General features: G+C 38.5%; 1 protein-coding gene and 1 long non-coding RNA gene across 2 annotated transcripts in view; one reads left to right on the top strand and one right to left on the bottom strand.

Annotated features, from left to right (window-relative positions):
* LOC113517863 (uncharacterized) overlaps window positions 1-22,139 on the top strand; it is a 94,344-nt gene extending 72,205 nt beyond the window's left edge. The window contains exons 18-32 of the mRNA XM_052898355.1: window positions 6,944-7,001; window positions 8,340-8,431; window positions 9,857-10,264; window positions 10,561-10,678; window positions 11,366-11,439; window positions 11,589-11,688; window positions 12,320-12,422; window positions 12,874-12,994; window positions 13,214-13,351; window positions 14,111-14,318; window positions 14,709-14,919; window positions 15,347-15,435; window positions 16,443-16,621; window positions 17,245-17,293; window positions 18,495-22,139. Coding sequence (XP_052754315.1) covers window positions 6,944-7,001; window positions 8,340-8,431; window positions 9,857-10,264; window positions 10,561-10,678; window positions 11,366-11,439; window positions 11,589-11,688; window positions 12,320-12,422; window positions 12,874-12,994; window positions 13,214-13,351; window positions 14,111-14,318; window positions 14,709-14,919; window positions 15,347-15,435; window positions 16,443-16,621; window positions 17,245-17,293; window positions 18,495-18,547 — 2,001 coding nt within the window. The 3' untranslated portion in view covers window positions 18,548-22,139. The remainder of the gene's footprint in view (window positions 1-6,943; window positions 7,002-8,339; window positions 8,432-9,856; window positions 10,265-10,560; window positions 10,679-11,365; window positions 11,440-11,588; window positions 11,689-12,319; window positions 12,423-12,873; window positions 12,995-13,213; window positions 13,352-14,110; window positions 14,319-14,708; window positions 14,920-15,346; window positions 15,436-16,442; window positions 16,622-17,244; window positions 17,294-18,494) is intronic.
* Window positions 229-2,874, bottom strand: LOC116413322 (uncharacterized). Its single transcript, XR_004224062.2, has 2 exons — window positions 2,792-2,874; window positions 229-607 (listed from the first exon to the last, which is right to left on the bottom strand). It is a non-coding gene; the product is annotated as an uncharacterized LOC116413322 (long non-coding RNA).
* Window positions 22,140-24,895: the final 2,756 nt, after the last annotated feature.

Genomic DNA, 24,895 nt, shown 5'->3' with positions numbered 1-24,895 from the left:
TCCTGTGCATTTTCGTCCTTATCAAAGTCATAAGTAGGCCAACAAACGCCAGCTGCCGCTACGTTGTCCGACGGACAATTGTACGTAACTAAAATTCCGTTCTTTTGATCAGAGGAAGGTTTCTCCGCGGTTTCGATTGAATTTGGACTCGCGACGTCAGTGTTTTTGTCCAACGTTTTCTCTTCATTGTTTCCAGACATGTTTGATTACTTCTCTGTTCTGTTACTCCTTTGTATGGTTACTGCCCTGTTTGATTACTTCTCTGTTCTGTTGCTCCTTTGTATGGTTACTGCCCTGTTTGATTACTTCTCTGTTCTGTTGCTCCTTTGTTTGGTTACTGCCCTGTTTGATTACTTCTCTGTTCTGTTACTCCTTTGTTTGGTTACTGGCCTGTTTGATTACTTCTCTGTTCTGTTACTCCTTTGTTTGGTTACTGGCCTGTTTGATTACTTCTCTGTTCTGTTACTCCTTTGTTTGGTTACTGCCCTGTTTGATTACTTCTCTGTTCTGTTACTCCTTTGTTTGGTTACTTCTCTGTTCTGTTACTCTTTTGTTTGGTTACTCCTCTGCTTTTATATTCTTCTATTAGTGTAATTTCGTGTCGAAACTGAAAATAAAGTTTTATAAATTTATTTTATTTATTACATTAATTTATCATAAATATAAAAGTTTGTAAAGATGTTTGTTAATCAAGGTTAAATGGCTGAATCGATTTGAATAAAATTTACTACACGGGTTGGTCGTGTCCTAATTTAATAGATACATATGGCGCTTTATAAACTGACGCATGCGGGCGAATCCCGCATTTTATGTTTGACTAACAAAATAAGTCTTTGTTACTTCATTTTTTTTTTTTTTTTGTTAAAACTGACCAAAGTAGTAATAATAATAAATCTTTATTTCACTCATTGTTACATTATAGTGCGAAGTCCCTAATTCACACGGTAGGTATGAAAAAACCTTGGTTACAGGAGTAAACCCTTCCTTGCATAATGATGGAAATCTCCATCATAACATTGAATGCCTAAAAATTATATAAAAGAACATGTTCACTTTGAGTTGGCCGTGTCTAGATACCTTTTTAATGTCCATTGCAAAAAAAAAAAACAAAACATAGCTGTCAAATTAATTTTTTTAACCATTTTTCCTTTAACTTTGAACATGAATTATATTTACCAATAAAAAAAAAATATGCAAAGAAGGGTTAATGCCCTCTTTCATATGTTGTTGAATTATATTTTTAGTAAAACAAATACAAAAATAAACAAATACTAACTAAAGTCAGGTTATTGGTTATTGGGCTGATATATCCTTATAGGAAAAGACCTCTAAATAATATTGATTTAAAAATAACCCATGATAAAACACACAGATGAACGACAAGATATTCGTGTATATATATATATATATATATATATATACTTTTGTATTTTTCAATGCTAAATTATAATAAAACAAAAATAAAAAAAAACATAAAAATAAGAAAAAATTTAGGGGTGGGTCACCCTTATCATTGAGGGGTAAGAAAAATAGATGTTGGCCGATTCTCAGACCTACCCGATATGCACACAAAATTTCATAAAAATCGGTATTTATTACTTCGTAACAAGCTTTGGCTCTGCAAATAAAAATGGCGGCTTCATACGTCACATAATTAAGATTGTGTTTCACAAATAAATCGACTTCAGTTGTGCCAAAACTAGTTATTTCATTTAAAATTTTCATTTAAAAACTAAATGATTGAAACTGTTTTGAGAAAACTTCTACGGGACCAAACTGTAAGTATTTACAAGAATATCTCTTTTTTATCTAAAAAGATATACATCCTTTTAGATAAAAAAGAGTTATTCAAATCGGTTTACAACTGACGCAGTTATGAGGTAGCAAACATTTTAAAATGGCATGTCCGTGTGGTCCCGGCATAGAATAGGCCACCCCTTCCTTTCCTGTGGGTGTCGTAAGAGGCGACTATGGGAGGGCGAGGGATGGGCAGCAGCGTCCCCATTAAAACATCTCTGAAGCCTAACTGCAGTTGCCAGTCCGCCTGCCAAGCGTGCCAACTACTGGCAAAACCCCACCAAGGGGTAGGCTTATGTTCAGCAGTGGACGGTTAAAAGCTGATATGATGATTATGAAACATTTAAAAGATACAACCGAATTGAGAACCTCTTTTTTTTAAGTCGGTTAAAAAATAACATAAGATCTAAGTGGCGATAAACCATTGTCATTTGCAAAAAAAAAAATGTAAACAATAAAAGCGATACAAAAATATTAAGAATGTGTTTGAAAGAGAAAGGTAATCAGTACTTATTTTTTATTATTTTTTTATACAACTTAGAATGGCAAACAAGCTGACGGCCCACCTGATGGAAAGTGGTATACTGTTTCGCCCATGATACCTCCCATGCGTTGCCATTCCTGAGGACTCAGGTGTTATTCCTCTGTACCCTGTAAATTCACTGCCATATTCCACCCTTCGAACCGAAACACAGCCATGCAAACACAACTGCTTCACGGTTGAAACTCGAATGGAACAGAGGTATCCAAGCAAACGACCTTTTTACAAAGTCTCCCTCTGGTAAATAATTAAAAATGGCCATGAAATTTTGATATAAATAAATAGGTCGGTTTTTTTTTTATTTAGAATCGATTGAAAATAAATATTATAAGCAAAGTAGATAAAACTTTAAGAAATCAGTTCAAAGTACGATAGGGCTGATACACTTGAAGCAGGTAAAAGGCCCTTAAAATTAAAATAGGCGAATAAATAAATATTATATTGAGTACGTACCACTGCAGAGATGTGCACTCGACGGACTCCAATAACAAACTGAATTTTATTTTCTCATTACGTCGCTTATAAATAAATTGTGGTTGCAGATTAATAATGACCACTCGTTCAGGGAAACATGTAGAAAATACTATCGGAGATTGGAATTCGAGTATTACGTTATAATTACACCTACACAGTCATGTTTACCTGGTGAACGATTGTACTCGATGGCTGGTTTTTTTTTTTTTTTTGATGGGTGAAAATGGTATGGTAACCCCACCTGCGCTAACGGGATACGCTGGCGGAGCACAAGTGAAGGGTGATAGATGAGAATGAAAACAGGCCAGTTAGCCCATCATGATGAATTCATCAGGAATTTACCATGATAGTTTCCAGGGAGAACCGCGATGTCGACATGGTTGGGTATATTGCTAGCAATGGGATTCTCAGACTCCATTACTAACAATCCCTTTCCCCCGCTCAATGGCTGGTTGAGATTGTGTTTTTTACTAAAAGGTGACAACAGTGCATTTTTTTTTTGTTAATTTTCAAAGACAATTTTTAATAATTCCTATTGATTATTTTTATACTAATCATTAATAACGCATACATTTATTGAAAATTTAAAAATCCCTCAATACAAACAAACTTATAATAAAATTAAATTCGTCAGGTCCTAAGTACCAGTCGTCACTTCACTTTTCTCATCAATCTAGCTAGCGCAATTATCAGACAAAAAATATTTGCAAATTTTTAGTTTTTATTTCGTTAATTAATAATCCTCATTCCATTTCAATATATTGTACATACGCACGCACGCACACACGCACACGCACACACACATAGAGCAGAGAGAGAGAGAGAGACGCAGAGACAGACATACACACACAAAGCACGCAGAGACGCACACATTACATTGTCAGCGAGCTATTTTATTTTCAAAGAAATCGTGACAGAGAGAGAGAGAGAGACACAGAGACAATACATACACACACAAAGAAACAGATACTCTCATACAATAAACCTATTTCATTGAATACGCAATTTGTTGTTTTGTTTTGAAATCAGAATGTAATTTCAATTAATGAATTAATATATTTACATTATATAATATCGCACTATTGTAATATACCTACACAATCATGTTTTCCTGGTACGTGATTTTGATGAGTAGCAGTTTAAGTGCGTTCACGCATTGGTTTTTACTAAATTGTTGGTATTACTGAAGTGTATTTTAACTAACGGTTTAAATTACGTGTAATTAAATCAAGCAAGTTCAACTAGTTTCGGAATCAATCCGTTACCCTTAATCGTGAGCAGCTGCGACGCGAGCGCCAGCTGTCAGCGCTCGAAGCATTGTCACAGATAAGATCATTTGTTCATGATTGACAAAAGTACAAGTCTAGTTTCTATTAATTATGTCATTCCCATTAAAAGTGTGTTAAATTTTATTCTAATTTCGAGAACATAGCATTTTCTATATAAAAATAACAAATTAATGGTCGTCCCGTGGTCGAAATTCGATCATAACATTAATTGTAATAAATGAATGTATTATGGTCACGTTCGACATTCAGTGAGACTATGGACAAGTAATGTTAAAGGCAAACAATATTAATCTATTCTCAATTCGACCGCAGACTTTAACAATATACAAAAGAGTACAATATGAGTGTGTGTGTCAAATACATGGTAGTGTGTGTAATGTTTTTTTTTATTGATTTATTCTATTTTTTATGTATAATTTTGAAAAAAAAAATAGCGTTCGGTGCTCCTTCTCTATATAAACTATAAGTGTGCCAAATTTTATATAACTCCGTCCGCGCAATTTTAGTAAAAAGGGGGTACAAAGTTTTTGCTTTACGTATTAATATGTATATGTCACCGTTAGATTACAATCTGTCTCGCGAGATTGTAAACTGTCGAAAGATTGTGAACCGTCGCGTACTGCTTACAATTTGACGTATTATTTTTCGGTACATTATAATCTATCGAAGTGAAACCGTCAAATTGTGAAATGGCATAAGACGGAACGTATCTCGCGCAGTATGCGACGATTCACAATCTTTCGACAGTTTACAATCCCGCGAGATAGATTGTAATCTAACGGTATTTACAATCTATATATATATATACATATAGCATGCGGCTCACCTGATGGTAAGTGACTACCGCCGCCCATGGCCAGGATATATATATATATATATATATATATATATAATAAACAGTGATTTTAATTAATTTAAAATTTTTTATATATTTAATATGCTTTTTCTTTCGATACGTGCTCGTTTTTCCCATGGTAATTTTAAAAGGAAATATTTCAAGCAGGATAAATCAATTGTATCGCATTTACTTATTGACGTCAAACAAATAATTCGTCTTGTAATCTATCTTCTTCTATACTTATAATAAATCTGTAGAGAGGTCAATTCTGTACATGAAATATATTTCCAAAATAACTATCAGCGGGTGATTAGTGATCGATACTGATGCCAAAAATGCAATCAGTAAAATTTTTGTCTGTCTCTCTGTATGTTCGTTATAGAAACAAAAACTACTCGACGGATTTTAACGAAACTTGGTACAATTATTCTTCATACTCCTGGGCAGGTTAAAGTATACTTTTCATCACGGTACGATCAATAGGAGCAGAGCAGTGAAAGGAAATGTTGGGAAAACGGGAGAAGTTACTCCATTTTTAAGCTACCGTCGCGTGTGCAGCCTTAATGGTCACTTTTTAAAATGTAAAAATGTCCACCCGTGCGACGCCGGGACTAAGCCGGCCGCTAGTTTATTAAATAATTCTTTATTCTTTTATTCTTTATTGTACACAAAAGGTTATTGAAATGTAAAAACAAACATAATGGTGCACAAGGGCGAGCTTATCTCCAATAGAGATTTCTTCCAGCAAACCCAATATGAGAAAACTGACAGTACATTAGTAGTTACAGTCATACATGTGTACCGATCGACTTATAATGTTATAGTTAAAGATAAAGAAATAAAATGTCTTTACAATTGAAAATACCGATAGGTATATATATATATAAGTAAATACAATAAATGTATTTAATGTCAGGTTGCCAGTGATAATAATTCGTGTACGAATAATTCTTATGTGATTCAAACTTATTGATAAACCTACTGTGTAATACATTGTACTAATAAATAGTAAATGATACTAAATTATCCTTATTTAAAATCGTAATTTTTCCACTCTTTCCATGTGGTTTTTTAAACATCCATAGAAACCTTGCCCTGACAATTACAACATGATCATCTTCCTACCCTCATCCCAATTATTGTTTGGGGTCCTTTTTTTAATGGGTGAAAATGGATTGGTAACCCCGCCCGCGCTATCGGTATACACCGACGAAGCACCAGTGGAAGATGACAGGTGAAAATGATTGCAGGTCAGTTGGCCCACCATGATGAATTCGACAAGAATTAAACATGATGAGGGGGAATCGCGTAGAGGTCAACCTGAGAGGGTATATTGCTAGTAATGGGGCTATCAGATCCCATTACTAACAATCCCTTTTCCCCCTATTGTTTGGGGTCGACGTAATATGTTTTTTTTGTCTATATTACAAAAAGATTTGGCTTATAGTTTTAAGACCGGCCGCCTGCCTGACGTCAACTCTGTTTGGGAATACATTTTCAAAACTAGAGTTAGCCAAAAATGTATCAGTAGCAGTTAAATAGAGTAAACCAGTAACAATACTCGGTAGTACCCATTCTAGTATGATACCACCATCATCACCATCACCAGAGAGAGACTTTGTACAAAAGTCGATTGCTTGGGTACCTCTGTCCCGTTCGTGTTTCTACCGTGAAGCAGTTGTGTTTGCATGACTGTGTTTCGGTTTGAAGGGTGGGATATGGCGTGAATTTACAGGGTACAGAGGAATAACACCTGAGTCCTTAGGAATGGCAACGCATGACAGGTATCATGGGCGAAACAGTATACTCTGTTATGTCCATGGTACTGCTCATGTCTATAAGCGACGGTTACCACTTTCCATCAGGTGGGCCGTCAGCTTGTTTGCCATTCTAAGTTGCATAAAAAAGATCTCCATATCTGGCCATGAGTATAAACACGGCACGCTAAACATATTCTACCAATAAACAGAATTTAATTCGGACATGTTGTCCACTTTGTTTCAGGTTGATCCGAATGGACGACGCGGCAAATTGGAGAAACAGCATTCTTTCATTGATAATGGTTTGTAATTTTTTTTTATTTTTTTTTATACCACTGAGGTGGCAAGCATACGGCCCACCTGATGGTAAACGGTTACCGTAGCCTATGAACGCCTGCAATACCAGAGGTATTACGCGCGCGTTGCCGACCCTGAAGAAACCTCTTTACCCCCTTTCGAAGAACCCCATGCTGTAGTCTCTTGGGAAAACCTCGGCAGGGAGCTCATTCCACATTTGATAAGTTCCACACATTTACTCCCGTGCTGTGTAGGTCCCGGCATAGAATAGACCAGCCCTTCCATTCCAGTGGGTGTCGTAGGAGGCGACTAAAGGAACTTAATGTTAGAGGGATGAACAGCAGCGTATCTCTTAAAACATCTCCAAGTTTAACTCCGGTTGTCAATTTTTCTACCAAGATCTTCCGAATGGTGGAGCCAGTGTTATATATGTTCAGCAGTGAACAGTTAACGGGTGATATGATAATGATGATGATGACGATATGAAGAGATTTTTTTTTATACAACTTAGAATGACAAACCAGCTGACGGCCCACCTGATGGAAAGTGGTAACCGTCACCTATAGACATGAGCAGTACCGTGGACATAACAGAGTATACTGTTTCGCCCACGATACCCCCCATGCGTTGCCATTCCTGAGGGCTCGGGTGTTATTCCTCTGTACCCTGTAAATTCCGATAATAACCGAAACACAGCCATGCAAATACAACTGCTTCACGGTAGAAACACGAATGGGACAGAGGCCAAGCAAACGACTTTTGTACAAAGTCTGCCACTGGTAAGAGATGCATTAGTGCGGTTTGTTTAATGAATAATGATAATGGAATGGTAACCCCGTCTGTGCTAAGAGTATACACTAGCGGGGGCACCAGTGACGGACGGTGAGTGATAAATAGGCAGATAATTTAGCCCCTTGAGATGACTCTACCAGAAATACAGCACGATGGTTTCCAGAGGAGACCATTTGGAGGTTGTTCTGACAGGGTATATTGCTAGCAATGGGACTGGCAGCTCGCATTACTAACGATCCCTTCTCCACGCAAGTGTGGACGGTCAAAATGACGATTGCTAACACGGTATTAGTGTGGAAATGTCAACCCTCACGTTTGAATCACATTACCTGTTTACCATTACCAAGGTTGGCTGCAAGAGATCGCTCTTAGCGATAAAGTCGCCCATTGTTTTCTCCCTGTAATTATTTCTTGAAATTGTTTATATTTATAATAAGTTTACTATTGTAATCTTTTGGAGGAAACAATAAAGAGTATCTATCTGTCTACCATCAGGTGGGATGCGGTCACTTTGATTAGCCCCTGCAAAAATAATTAATTTATTCTTCTAGAATGCGACTGTCAGCCGACAGAGGAATGTCGCGGCAAATGTTGCTGCGACTGTCGCCGACACGACGCTTGCCAGAGGAACACGACAGATAAGGTAACGAACACACCGCAGACAGACACACAAACACATAGAGATTATATTGTTAAATTCTTCAATAAATAAATAAAAATGTGTTTCATAAAAAAAAACGACTTCAATTGTGACAAAACCAGTTTATTTGGTCTAAAAATTATATTACTGAACCGATTTTGATTAATTTGTGTTTTGAAGAATCTGTAAGTATATACTTTCAGATAAAAAAAGAATTTTCCAAAGCGGTTTACAACTGACGGCGTTATGCGGTGATAAACATACAAAAATGCAGCTAAATTGAAAACTCACTTTTTGAAGTCGATTGAAGCGCCTGTGACATCCAGCGTTGACGGATTTGGGATTTTTAGTAATGGAGACTGAGAATCCCATTGCTAGCAATATACCCAACCAGATCGACCTCCTCGCGGTTCTCCCTGGAAACTATCGTGGTTAATTCCTGATGAATTCATCATGACGGGCTAACTGGCCTGTTTTCATTCTCATCTATCACCCTTCACTGGTGCCCCGCCAGCGTATCCCGTTAGCGCAGTACAATACTTAAACTGTATTAATACTATTGTTTTTCTTAATTTTACGGTATTAATAAATAAAACACAGTTTAACATACTAGATATTATAATATTTGTTTTATTTTTCTAAACTAATATTAAAAAATGAAAAAAAAAATGGTTTTTCTTTTGTTTTGTAACAAAATAACTCAAAATACATTTAAATAATTATAAAAATTCTTCCACCTATAAAAAGTTACATTATCAGCGAGTAACATACATACATATATATCTATCACGCCTGTCTCCCATTAGGGTAGGCAGAAACAATGGAACGCCAAATGCTTCGATTCAAACAGACCTCTTTCGCTTCTTCCACATTCAGCGAGAGTAACATGGGTTATATTTTATTTTGAAAACTAGTTGTCGCTAGTTTATACGTAATTTATGTATTAAAGATTTTTTTTAAGTAACTTACAATGGCGAACAAGCTGACGGCCCACCTAATGGAAAGTGGTAACCGTCGCCTATAGACATGAGCAGTACCATGGACATAACAGAGTATACTGTTTCGCCCATGACACCCCCCATGCGTTGCCATTCCTGAGACCCAAAGTGTTATCCCTCTGTACCCCACCCTTCAAACCTAAACACAGCCATACAAACACAACTGCTTCACGGTAGAAACACGAATGAGACAGAGGTGCCCAAGCAAACGACTTTTGTACAAAGTCTCCCTCTGGTAAACTTATTAAAATGGCCAAACAATAATGAATGAGAATACCGCTAGGGGGCGCCAATCAAACCAGCCCTGAACTGAAAAAGGGCCAAGTTAACTTGGCCCTTTTAAGATGATTGATGAATTTGGAGGAAGCGAAAGAAGTGTGTTGGTTTTATCTAGTCAAAATGAGATACCTATACATATTTGTATTTCCAGATCGCATCGTCGTCCGAACAGAAAAATTCAAAACCTACGAGCCCGTGCAAAAACCGTTACGAACAAACCAATCACACACAAGAAGCAATACACGAGACTAATCAGAAACAACCCGAGACCAATCACCATTCGAATTACGAATCGCCGACCAATCAGAGAGCGGACTACGAAACGCTGACCAATCACAAAACGACCCACGAAAGCAATCCGTTGGAAGTGTCAGAATCGTTGAATGCCTACGATAGAGCATTCGAAGCGCAAGCCAATCAGAAGCAGTTTGAAAATGCGTCGACCAATCAGAGAGTGGGCAACGATGTGGCGACCAATCAGAGGCCGGCGAAATTGACCAGCCAAGACAGTCAAGAGATGCAGTATCAAACGCACTACCAAGGGATGAGAAATGATGAGGTATATTATTTTCTAAGGGATTATTGAAAAAAATTGTCGCATCATACTGAAGACTAGGCAGCATGATCTCCGACCTTAACCTGTTCTATAACGGAACAAACGTGCTAAAAAAAAAGAAATTGTCGTTCATCTGATTTTTTACATGCTGTACAATTACTTCGCTAATTCTTGGCCGATTTTGACGATTCTTTCACAAACGATAGGGATCTCCTGTGACGAAGACGAAATTATTTCATTACCTACTTCCATTGTAGAATAGGTCGTGAACATATTTTGTTAATTAATAAAAATTCCAGGTGAATTCTCCGGGTCAACCCGGACATATCCACAACCACTACACCCCGGACATGGTCATGCAAAACCTAATGGCTCAAGCTAAAGTCACGCCAATACCCATTCAGGACCCTGCCTTACGTAAGTACCACACGTCCAATTTGCTTAAGCCCAATGCAGGTGATTTTTTTTTACAACACAGGGAGCAAACGAGCATGCGGCTCACCTGATGGTAAGCGACTACCGCCGCCCATGATCACCCACAACACCAACGGCATTGCAGGTGTGCTGCCGGCCTTTTAAAAAGGAATATGCTCTTTTCTTGAAGATTATGTTGTCGTATCGGTTCGGAAATACTGCTGCTGGAAGTTGATTCCAAAGAGTGGTTGTGCGTGGGAGAAAGTGCCTTGTAAAACGCACGGTGAAGGACCGCCATTCGTCCAGATGGTTGGGATGAAACTTTAGTTTGTGGCGGGTTGTACGGTGGTGAAAATCAGCAGCAGGTATCAATCCGAACAATTCCTCATTGTTCGGGCCCAGTTAAAGTACAATGTTTAAATATAATATGAAATAACACAAGAGAGAGTAAGAAAAGTGTAGTCCCGGCGTAGAATAGGCCACCCCTTCCTTTCCCGTGGGTGTCGTAAGAGGCGATTAAGGGACGGCGAGGGATTGGCAGCAGCGTCCCTCTTAAAACATCTCTAAAGCCTAACCACGGTTGCCAATCCGCCTGCCAAGCGTACTACTAATAGCAACTACTAATGTAATTTGTTTAACATTTTATTAGTCAATAAAGTTTAAATAAACAAATGGATTTATTTATTCCAGGACCAGTTCCCGGAGCGAACGTGATGTACCCAACTGTGCCACAAGGATACCATTACGTGAACCCTTGTAGAATGGTAAGTAACACCTCGGCCCACATTTGCCCACATTCGTCCGTCAATGCCTCAGTTGCTGGACGCTGCAGTAATGTACTATTTCTTATATATCTTCCGTGTACAGACAGCGACCTGTTACGATTGTATTATATGTATTGATTACTTTCCAGGAGCAGCCAGTTCAAGCTATATATCAGCAGGTGGTGCCAGCAGAGGAGCAGAAACAACTTGCGCCGTCCCCACACGCTACAGAAAGCACCTTCAGAATCGGTATGTAGTTGGGGTTCTTTAGATGGGTGAAAATGGTATGGTAACCCCGCCTGTACTAACTGGATACGCTGGCGGAGCACCAGTGAAGTGTGATAGATGAGAATGAAAATAGGCCAGTTAGCACATCATGATGAATTCATCAGGAATTAACCATGATAGTTTCCAGGGGGTACCGCGAGGAGGTCGACCTGGCTGGGTATATTGGTAGCAATGGGATTCTCAGTCTCCATTACTAACAATCCCTCCCCCCCCCCTTGTAATTGAGGTTACCTATGCCCTTTTCCATAGGCATGCCTATTTAAGGGAAGGGGACAAATGGTTTTTTTTAATGGATAACAATGGAGTGGTAACCCTGCCTGCGCTAACGGTATACGCTGGTCATCAGTGAGGGATGATAGGTGAAGATGAAGCAGGTCAATTGGCACATCGTGACGAATTCAACTAGAATTAGCCACGATGGTTTCCTGGGTGAACCAGGTGAAGATCGACCTGACAGGATATTGTTAACAATGGCACTGGCAGTCCGCATTACTAACAATCCCTCCCTCACTCTCCCCCCCCCCCACCCCCGCGGGTCATAACGATTAGGTTTGAGTGAAAGCCAGTAAAAATGCAATTGTTCCTATTTTAGACCCGAGCTACGCGCTAGCAAACATGGCGGCGGTGGGTGCAGTGGAGCTGGGCCCGCAGTGCGGCGCCTGCGTCGACCCCAACGTTCACCCGCATGCCAGGAGGTGAGTATGCTGTGTCTTTGATCACCTCCATGGGGCAATAGTGGGCACGTTCTTTCTCATCACCATATCAGCCTTTAACCGTTCGCTGCTGAACATTAGCCTCCCGTTTTGAAGCCAGTGGTTGCCACGCTTGGCAGTCAGATTGGCAACCGCAGTCAGGCCCTAGAGATGTTTTAAGGACGCTGCTTTCTGTAAAGTCCCAGGTACAATATCCGACCGAACCAATTTAGTAAACGATCTTTTTTGATTATGTTGGGCCTAATTTAAAAGTAACACGTGTCGCAAGACATGCGTGAGCAAAATGGCGGTCGGAGATTGATGGCTAACATGGAAAGTTGTGGAACTTCTAGCAGTAACAGTGTTGGTAATCACACGCATACTAATGGTAGCGGAATTAAACAAAACAATTCAAATTAAATAACCAGTGATCTAATTTGTTGCATGTTTGCAGTTACAACGTGCCGTATGGACAGGTGGAAGTGCCAGCCGTACTACCGCCGTACCTCGGCAACGTGGTGCTACCGCAACCGCAGCCGCAACTGCAGCCGCAACCACACCTGCAACCGTACACGGTATGTGATACATCCCCCTAGGGGGGAAAGGGATTGTTAATAATAGGGCTATCGTCAGCTTGTTTGCCATTCTAAGTTGCATATAAAAATGTATATAAGCAATGGTTACCACTTTCCCATGAGGTTGGCCGTCAGCTTGTTTCCCATTCAAAGCATCGTATATAATTTGTGCTTTATTACAAAGAGAGTAAGAATTATTTTGAACATTATATGTTACAGCAATACGGTGAACCGCTACAGTGGCAGACGGGGGGCCCTCTAGTGCCCCTGGGGGCACCGCCGAAGTTACTAGTACCAGATCTCTACCCCGTGCTGTACCCCAATCTGTATCCACAGTACAACCTCGTCTACCCGCAGGTAAGTCTAAAAATATACCTAATCTAGAATAGAACGACATTTTATTGTATTTTTTTATACCACAAAGGTGGCAAATAAGTATACAGCCGTCTGATGGTAAACGGTCACTGTAGCCTATGGACGCCCGCAACACTAGGGGTGTCACGTGTGCGTTCGTGACCCTGAAGAAACCTTAATATATCTTTTTTGAACAACTACATATTGTAATCTCTAAAGAAATCTTGGCAGGGAGCTAATAATACTAATTTATAAACTACATATTATCACCAGAGGGAGACTTGGTACAAAAGTTGTTTGCTTGGACACCTCTGTCCCATTCGTGTTTCTACCGTGAAGCAGTTGTATTTGCATGGCTGTGTTTCGGTTTGAAGGGTGGGATATGGCGTGAATTTACAGGGTACAGAGGAATAACACTTCAGTCCTCAGGAATGGCAACGCATGGGGGGTATCATGGGCGAAACAGTATACTCTGTTATGTCTATGGTACTGCTCATGTCTATAGGCGACGGTTACCACTTTCCATCAGGTGGGCCTTTACCATTTTAAATTATAAAAAAATAAAATAGATGATAATTAAACGATAGTTGCCAGTTAACCCATCATGCCGAAAGTAGCAATAAATCAATCTCAGAGGGAACCGCATGGAGGTTGACCTGATAGAAGAGTATATTGCTAGCAATGGGATTGCTAATTTCCATTACTCACAATTCCTTCTCCCCTCTCTCACTGTTGTAAAATTCTCTGTTTACATTGCCACAGGTGATACCCCAGCCGTACCCAGTGTGCCAGCCGGTGTACCCCGCAGCAGGATCAGAGCAGGACGGTCGCCGCGGCAGCCAGGCGGGCGGCAGCCAGCGCCACTCCAAGCGGAACTCCGTCTGCGGCTCGTCCAGGCACACGCCTCTGCCCGCCACGCCCGACGACAAGCACGTGCCTTACCGCGACAATATGCACACGAACACGCAAGGTCAGTCGCTGTCAGTCAGTGTCAATCAGTCAGTCTTGCTAATTTTTAAACAACAACGATATATTAATTTTAAACTTTTTTTTTTTATTTATTCTTTATTGTACACAAAAAAAAAATTACAACATATATATAAAATAAAGATGTAAAACAGGCGAGCTTAACTCTGTAAGAGTTCTCTTCCAGCAAACCCTGAGTGGAAAGGAGCGTTAATTATTTTTTTTTGTTATGGAACACAGATATGCAAACACAACTGCTTTACGGTTGAAACACGAATTGGACAGAGGTACCCAAGCAATCGACTTTTGTACAAAGTCTCCCTCTGATAAAAATAAATATATTTTTCCAATTATTTCCCTTACAAAATGTACAAGACCAACTCTTTGTCAACAGTACCCGAAAAGAACTTAAGCCGCCAGAATTCAAACGAGATAGCGGCCAAGATACAGCAGATAAAGGAACAGATGGCAGCACTGAACACCGGCCCCGGGACCAAGGAGCGGGAGAAGTTCCGGCCCCGGGACGAGTGGAAGAGGCGGAACAGCGGGAACGGAATCCTGGGCAGTTACCCCCTAGGGGGAAACCGACCTGTGGGCACGCCCGGGTGAGTGAACGTATTGGCATAGATAATATTATATTTTTTTTTATTAACACAGGGACAAATGAGCATCTTTAATGTAATAGGTTTGTTTCCAAGCACTTTTAAATCGATCTTTTTTTGAATCTACTGCTGGGTTCGGAAAGTTGTTATCTGTCGTGAAGAGCCCGCGAGAAACTCAACAGTTACTGTTTTAAATAAAATAAAATTTATTTGCCAGAGATATCGTTGATAAGATGTTACACTTGTCAAGTTTACAAGAAGTCCATTATGTTTTGCCTCAATAAAATGTAATTTTTTATTGCAACTTAGAATGGCATATAGGCTTAACATACACTTATATTTATTTACATGTCTATATCTAAAATTACATGCTGATGATGATAAAAAAAAGTTTCACTCACAAAAATCAACTCATGCGCACCTTTTCCAGAAGGCCGACGCCCAACGATGAAACGCAGCTGTCGTCGGCCGCGCGGGCAATAGTCAATACCATAAGAGACATGCAGGCTAAGAACAATTGTGAGTACATATATAAATAAATAGATAGATAGATACACTTTATTGTTTCCTCCAAAAGATTACAATAGTAAACTTATTATAAATATAAACAATTACAAGAAATAATCACAATGAGAAAACAATGGGCGACCTTATCGCTAAGAGTGATCTCTTCCAGGCAACCTTTGGATGGAGAGGAGTAAATTCTAGAGTAAAATTTAATCGTAATAACTATGCTATGGGTATTATACCTGAAAATAAAAGATTTATTATTATTATTAAAATTTTTTAAAAATTCACATCTCCCCTCTTAAGGAGAGGAGATGGCAAACTAACCCCCGGCAGAAGCACAGTCGGCCGGGGTTCAGGGCCCCAGGGGGGTAATATTATTACAATAATTATGTTTTCAACCGACTTGAAAAAGAAGAAGTTTTTCAATTCGGTTGTATTGTTTTTTATGTCATTATCGTCATATCATGGACATTGGGAGGAGAATTAGCAGAGGGAGACTTTGTACAAAAGTCGTTTCCTTGGCACCTCTGTACCATTCGTGTTTCAACCGTGAAGCAGTTGTGTTTGCATGGCTGTGTTTCGGTTTGAAGGGTGCGATATGGCAGTGAATTTACAGGGTACAGAGGAATAACACATGAGTCCTCAGGAATAGCAACGTATGGGAGGTATCATGGGCGAAACAGTATACTATAGGCGACGGTTACCACTTTCCATCAAGTGGTCCATCACCTTGTATGCCTGCCATTCTAAATTGCATTAAAAAAAATGACGCAAAAGGCACATAACTCAAAGAACCGGCAAGCCATCTGTTGTCGGTTCTTCGAGTTATGTGACCAGCCCATTGCCACTTCAGCTTGCTTATCCTCGGGCTGTGTCGGTTACTTTGATTCTTTTGCGGATATCCCCGTAACAAAATAATAATGATAATAAATTAAATGTAGCAATAATTTTCATGCCTAGTATGTCCAGTGTACGTTTAACGCCATCTAGCGAAACAATTGTGTAACACGTTATAGATCCAGACCGTCGTAACCACGAGTACCAGAATCGGCGGCGGGAGTTCGAGCCGGACCGTCCGGATCGGCCCGAGTGTCCGGACCGGAAACCGGACACGGACGACCGGCGGTACGACGCCCGGAGCCGGAATGTTAACCCGGTGCCGTTTCAGTACCGGCCGCCGTATTTGTTAAGACAGGTTGGTTTATCTGTACGAAACAACCCAACCATAAACTAAGGTTTCATCCCAACCATCTAGACGAGTGGCGGTCCTCCACCGTGCGTTTTACAAGGCACTTCCTTCCACGCACAACCAGTCTTTGGAATCAACTCCTCCTCCTCCTCCTCCTTTTTTTTACGACACAGGGGCCAAACGAGCATGCGGCTCACCTGATGGTAAGTGACTACCGCCGCCCATGATCACCCACAACACCAGCGGCATTGCAGGTGTGCTGGCGGCCTTTTAAAAAGGAATATACTCTTTTCTTGAAGGTTATGTTGTCGTATCGGTTCGGAAATACCTCTTCCTCCTCCTCCTCCTCGAGGTATTGCCAGTAGTTGCCACGCTTGGCAGGAGGATTGGCAACCGCAGTTAGGCTTTTAAAGATGTTTTAAGACGGGCGCTGCTGCCCATCCCTCGCCCTCCTTTAGTCGCCTCTTACGACACTCACGGGAAAGGAAGGGGTGGTCCATTCTATGCCGGCACCACATGGCGACTGATAGACATAATTAAATTTCTTTACTTTATATGCGTAAGTACATGTTATTCATAGCATCCAAAACTAATTAAGTACAATAAAGTTGTCTCTATCCCACCGCCAGATGTCGCCCGGTACGTGGTGCAGACGATCCCCCGGTCCGGTACATCCAGGTAATTGTTTATATATTTATAATCTGTACTATATAATGTTATATAACTAGAAGGTCTAGGAACTTGTCGCTAGAGGGCGGTACCCTCGAAGCAGAAGTAATAGTGGTAGAAATTTTTTTTTTATACAACTTAGGATGGCAAACAAGCTGACGGCTCACTTGATGGAAAGTGGTAACCGTCGCCTATACACATGAGCAGTACCATGGACATAACAGAGTATACTGTTTCGCCCATGATACCCCATGATACTTACATGAGGGAGACTTTGTACAAAAGTCGTTTGCTTGTGCACCTCTGTGCCATTCGTGTTTCAATGTTTGCATGGCTGTGTTTCGGTTTGAAGAGTGGGATATGGCGTGAATTTACAGGGTATAGAGGAATAACACCTGAGCTTCAGGAATGGCAACGCATGGGGGGTATCATGGGCGAAACAGTATACTCTGTTATGTCCATGGTACTACTCATGTCTATAGGCGACTGTTACCAGGTCACATCAGATGGGCCGTCAGCTTGTTTGCCGTTCTAAGTTGTATAAAACAAAAAATTGAGCCATCCAAAAAGAAAAGCGTATACAGAGCAAGATAAAAAAATATTTAGAATAAAAAAGAAAATATTTATTGCCAGAAAAAAATACAATTATATCAGTAAATACATATATATGAAGTATATTAGGCCAAAAGAACTGGCTCAGCTGACGCTGTGAGTGTCCCAGTGCAGTGTGTACAGCTGCACAGCGCTGGTTTCCAACCAGTCTCTCTCTTAACAAAAGGCTACAATTTTCTTTTTTATCGAATTTTATTTCCGATCTCAGTCACACTTCGTGTTTCCCTTATGTCTCATTCTGACAATTACTGCATTAGGAAACATATTTATTAGGACAGCAAGTACTATTCTTAGTCTATGGTTTGTTTTTTTTTTTTTTTTTGATGGGTGAAAATGGTATGGTAACCCCGCCTGCGCTAACGGGATACGCAGGCGGAGCACCAGTGAAGGGTGATAGATGAGAATGAAAACAGAACAGTTAGCCCATCATGATGAATTCATCAGGAATTAACCGTGATAGTTTCCAGGTAGAACCGCGAGGAGGTCGACCTGGTTGGGTACATTGCTAGCAATGAGATTCTCAGTCTCCATTAGTAACAATCGCTTTCCCCCTTAGTCTATGGTTAATGAGTTATAATGAAAACTTTTTTTCCTTTAGTATTAAACCATCCAAGAAGACCACACCCGGACCCTAGAAATGGCAGGCGTTAACAAACAAATCCTACGACTACCTGGCAAATACTACGATACCTACGACTCGACTGGCAATTTTTTTTATTTTATACACATTTATTTATTACTAGACAATGTTGTACCGTCATATCCACTTTAAAATGTTTTAAAGTTTTATTTAATATTTAAATAGAAATGTTATTTATAAATATAATTTTATTCAAATAACCACATACTGCCAGTAGTTGTAGTCATTTATGTAAATTATATAAACATTAATAGTACCGATAGATGGCGCTGTTCAACAATTCGTAACTACTCATCATATTACATTAAAATTGCCATATAAATGTAAAGATTACATATATATACAAACATTGATTTATTTCAATTTTGTGAAAATTTAAAAAAAGAATCTTAATTAACACCATCTATTGGTGTGATCTAGAGCTGTTTTCCGCCATAAATAAATTTGTTGACTTGTGCTAGTGCTATTTTGATCAAATGTTAATCAAAACATATCAATATTAAGTTTAGAAGGAACATTTGATCAAAAAAATATAATCAGCGCCATCTATGCGTAAGCCATGGACAAGTGATAATAAATTGTTATAATTGCAAGTAAGTTGGAATTTAATCATAGATTGTGTTATAAAGTATTTTACCAGGCAATTGACATCAGTTTGTAAGACGCTAGATGTCGCTATTGGTTTGAGTGACTTTTTTTTTTTAAATAGATGTAATGTATAGAACTTCCAGATCAATTCAAATATATATACAGATTTCTGTATTTTACAGGAATCAAAACCGCAACCATTATCAACTAAATCACAGTATTTTTTTTAAATAACGACTAGCATGCTTAATTGAAAATAGCGCCATCTAGCGAATCGCAACGTTAGACAGGACCATAGACAATCAAACTCGATAACAGAGCACAGTTTATGGGAACCGAAAAGCCCTCGTCAAGATCTCACAAGTGAACGCGAACTAGTCATTTTTTTTACAAAACTCTAATAGACTTAGTTTTAAAATAAATAAATTTAGTATCCCACGACGGTTTTGCGGTTTCCAAAGACAAATTTATCAGTGATTAAGCCAAAAAACGTATGGAGAGTATGCCATAGAGATGCTACGAGCGTATGCATTACGAAATTGCATTAGAATACCAGAGGGAGACTTTGTACAAAAGTCGTTTGCTTGGACACCTCTGTCCCATTCGTGTTTCTACCGTAAAACAGTTGTGTTTACATGGCTGTGTTTCGGTTTAAAGGGTGGGATATGGCAGTGAATTTACAGGGTACAGAGGCATAACAACTAAGTCCTCAGGAATGGCAACGCATGGAGGTATCATGGGCGAAACAGTATACTCTGTTATGTCCACGGTACTGTTCATGTCTATAGGCGACGGTTGCCACTTTCCATCAGTTGGACCGTCAGCTTGTTTGCCATTCTAAGTTGCATAAAAAAAGAATGACGTCATTCAGGGGATGGGACAGAGGTACCCAAGCAATCGACTTTTGTACAAAGTCTCCCTCTGGTATTCAGTAGTTTAGTTTTTACATTAAAATAATTGGATTTGCCACAAATGAGTTGGGTGTTGTTTTTTTTTTTGTAGACCAAAATCTTTAATTACTTGGAATTCGTTTAACAAAACCAATGTGTTATATTTTTGCCACAATTCGAACGCTCAGGTGGTGGAATGAGCTCCCTGTCGAAGTTTTCCCAAGAGGCTAAACCATGGGGTTCTTCAAAAAATTATTAAATAGCTCTTCAGGGTCGGCAACGCGCGCGTAATACCTCTGGTATTGCAGGCGTTCATAGGCTACGGTAACCGCTTATCAACAAATGGGCAATATGCTTGTTTGCCACCTCAGTGGTATAACCACCGCTTGGAGGTCAACCCGGTTAGTTATATACCCATATTGCTAACAATGGGATTCTTAGTCTCCATTACTAACAATCCCTTCCCCCCCCCCTCCATACGTTGGCTCAGTTACTGATACACTAAACATATTATTGGACCTGACAATAATTATAGTTATTCAAATGTTTTATTTGTATTTAATCGTTGAGAGTACGCGAATTGAATTGTATATTTATTGTATATAATGCTAGACTTTACCCGCGACTTCGCATGACCGATATATGTTCACTAAGCGACATAAAACATAGCCTATGCCCTCCCCCATTCATAAATACATTGAATTTACTGGGTACAGAGGAATAACACCCGAGTCCTCAGGAATGGCAACGCATGGGCGGTATCATGGGCGAAACAGTATACTCTGTTATGTCCACGGTACTGCTCATGTCTATAGGCGACGGTTATCACTTTCCATCAGGTGGGCCGTCAGCTTGTTTGCCATTCTAAGTTGTATAAAAAAAATACAATGACCTTTTACCATCAGACGAATTGTAGATAAGCAAGAAATATTTTTATTCAAGTACACTTAGATTTAAACATTTTTTAATAGTTTTTTTTTTCTATTACTTATACGAGCATACATTTATAATAACTTTCACAAATAAAGGACTTAATGCTAAATAGCATTCTCTTACAGTTAATCTTTAGAAAAAAAAAATTGTAAATACACTAACACTGTAATATTTTAATCTTAACACGTTGAGCGCCATGTCAGCCATCGGTGGCTGACACTAGACTTTCCGTTTAGGCCGCGTCAGCCATCGGTGGCTGACACTAGACTTTCCGTTTAGGCCGCGTCAGCCATCGGTGTCTGACAGCGTGTAACATGAGAACTATAAAATTTTACACTATTTTACGGAATTACAGACAACAAAACAGACTTGGTGCGTAACGTGTTCAATGAATGCCTATAGGAATCACGTTCCAAACGTAAACTACCTTCTACTACGATAGGAAACACCAGCTCCTGCAGTGCCAGCGCTTCGAAGCGGCGCGCGTGGCCTGAACGGGATTGCTGTAGAAATACGCGTGGCGCTCAACGTGTTAACAGATAATATAAATTTACACAATACATATAAAAAATACATATATTTTACTCTCCTATGTTCTAAAATGTCTCCCCGTTGATGTGTCCCCAAAAGGCTACGGAATGGGTTTCTTCAAAAAAAAAGGGGTAAGAAGGTTACTTCAGTGTCAGCAATACGCGCGTACTGACCGCTTACCGTCTCGTTGGCCGTATGCTCGTTTACCACCATTTTTTTATACCACCAGTGGTATAAAAAAATATCAAATAATACAATTCAGTCCGCGTCATCTCGTCTCATTATTATAAGTTGTACATTATCATAAGTTTTATATTTAATTGTCTAGTTTATAATTTATTTAATTTTTAAAACGCATACGAAAACACGAGTATGTACTCGTATGTTTTAGATCGTTTTCAATATTCAAGAGATTTGGTAATAATAAACTATTTAGAGACTCTGAGAGATTTTTCGAGTCTTAGAGACTCTGCTATTAAACTCGAGTCTAAACTCAGCTACATTATTATAATAATACGGGATGTATTATTAAAATAATCAGGCTGAGTTTATTTTATTAATACGAACCTCAGACTTTTTAAATTTGCCCATACAAAAGTCTCTAACTTGTTAACTTTAATACAACAAGTCTTTATTCGTCATGACATAAATATTGCAAATTTAAGGCACGTATCAATAAAAGAAACTCAGCCAGACTGTTAAAATTTGCTTATTTATAGACAGTAATAATAAAAAAGGCTTAGCATATATGTGTACAAAAATATATGTGTGTGTGCGGTCTTATATTAATAAAAAAAACTCAGCGCGATTATTGAAGCTTGAGTTAATTACATTGAAACGTGATTTCAAAGATTCAAACCAAACCTGAGTTTTGTTTATTAAAAACTATTATTTTAGCTCATAAGTGATACCTGAACTGTTTAGTTCGACTCTAAATGCGTTTTTAATCAACATATTCTTAAATCCACATTCACAATTACTTACACACTTGAGATCGATTGATATAAGTTATAAATTAGCAAGCTTTAATAGTGAACGCTGAGTTTTTTTTATTAATACGAAACTTAGACTCCGCGGGTCTATAAAAGACTGTGCGACTTAAAAAGTCTCAGTCTTTTATAGTCTTTTTAACTTTATGCGCCTCAAAGAGTCAAAAATGTACGCAGTATTTTTGAAAAACTCTCACTACGAGTCTCGCAAGTGTTATTTATTACATTTTATGATTTATTATAATTGTAACATTTTAAAAAACAGTGATTAATTGAGATTTAAATGTCCCGAGAGTTTTTGTTCTGTGTTATTGAAATACGATCGTAAAATAACGTTATGTACTTAAAAGCACGTCGATTTGTAATTGCAGTAAAAATAATAATAATAATATTGAGTTTATACTGAGTTTATTGAGTTTTATCCATTACAAATGATAAAGATAAAAGATGGTTATAAAGATTGACAATTTGTAAACAAACAAAATGAATAATTATTTACATAAAATCAATTACATAAAAGGAAGATAACAGGCAACGGTAGGGTTCGTTTATCGTTGATTCGTCATAGAAAGCTATTTTCGGAAGTATTGATTTTTTAAATCTTAGTTTTAAAACAATTTTAATCCTAATTCAAGTGGACAAAGTCACGGATTGTGACTAGTATTCGTATCAAAGCGTTTCACCTTAAGGTGCTCTTTCTTTCAGGAAATGTTTTTGGCAATTGGAAATCGACGTGTGGTATACTATACATATGTATACATACATATGATTGTTATATCAATTTGGACATTGTGCCCATATTTTTTAAGGATGAAAATGAAATGGTAACCCCACCTGTGCTACCAGTATACGCTGCTACATTAGTAAGAGATAATAGGTGAGAATGGAGGCAGGTCAGTCAGTCTATCATGTTGGATTTGCTAAGAATTAACAACGATGGTTGGGGGGGGGGGGAAGGGATTGTTAGTAATGCGGATTACCACTCCCACTGCTAACAATATACCCTAACAAATCGACCTCCCCGTGATTCACCCTGGAAACCATCGTGCTGAATTCCAAGTGTATTCATCACGATGGGCTAACTGACCTGCTTTTTCATTCTCACCTATCACCCCTCATTGGTGTCCCGACAACGTATACCGATAGCACAGGCGAGGTTGCCATTCTATTATCATCTATAAAAAAAAAACCACGAAGGTTTACCACTGTTAACCGTGTAGAGGTCGACCTAATTTACAAGCTACAAAGTTGTACGGAATTAAATATATGTATATACTAAAAAAAGACATTTGAATAAATGAGAAACACAAGAAATATGTGTGATAGCACGCTCAATGTTGTTGTACTTTACGATGTACTTTGATCAGGTGGTCTACCATAAAACGAAAATCCGAATTTTCGCACTCAATTTCGTGTTTTTGTTCGTATCAAAATCGTTCCAGTGAATGGAGCTTAACATATCGTTCATCATAAATCCTGTCCTAATAGTCCAAAGGAACGATATTTTCACATTTTTAATAATTTTAAACGGCATGTTGTATTATGTAATTTTAACATCAAATTTCTGTTTCGTTCGTGCCCGAAATTTCGGAAAATATTTCATGGTAGGCCTTCAGGTTTCTTTATTAACGATAGATTTGATTCCATATAACTTTGTTCTTTTTTAGGAGCTTCTACATATATATCAAAATATATATTGATATAACAATTGTATGTATGTATTTTAGATTTATAATTTTCGTCTTGTAAAGTCAATTGTTAGGTTTGTAATAATATATATAAATACTCTTAAATAATGAAACATGAAATTGGGGGTTTGCTAGACAGAATTAATATGAAATTATATATATATATATATATATATATATATATATATATATATATATATATATATATATATATATATATATATATATATATATATATATATATATATATATATATATATATATATAATTGGTGCCACAGTATTAGTTGAAATTTTTATATTTTGCTTAAGTAACCGATTTTAAGACATATTAACTATCCTTATTGCAACTTATCAGAAGATTAGAAACATTGCCCACTGCTGGGAAAGATGCTGTTAATCCATCATCTTCCCCAGCAGTGAGCAATCTTTGTGAGCTCACTACACATGCAACTATATTGTATGATTAAAACAGTTAAAAAAAATTTAGATCAAACCGGTTCTACAAGTACCCTGTTTTAGAAGTTACTTGTTATTACTGAAATACTGAGTTACGTATGAGAATTTCTCAAACCAATCTGTTACTTAAACTGGAAACGTACTATCGGACGCGACCATCAGTCGTGACTTACGGACGCGACTGCACAATGTGTACGATTAATCTGCTGTCTCTCTTTCTCTTTAATTACTCTGTATTCATGTTTGTGCGAAACAACAATCGCGCCAAATCGTCGTCTGACG

This window comes from Galleria mellonella, unplaced genomic scaffold, assembly GCF_026898425.1.
Source record: "Galleria mellonella isolate WM207_F2 unplaced genomic scaffold, CSIRO_AGI_GalMel_v1 utg424, whole genome shotgun sequence".
Classification (NCBI taxonomy): domain Eukaryota; kingdom Metazoa; phylum Arthropoda; class Insecta; order Lepidoptera; family Pyralidae; genus Galleria; species Galleria mellonella.
The sequence above is the reverse complement of the archived record's forward strand: the minus strand, read 5'-3'. Positions and strand labels throughout refer to the sequence as shown.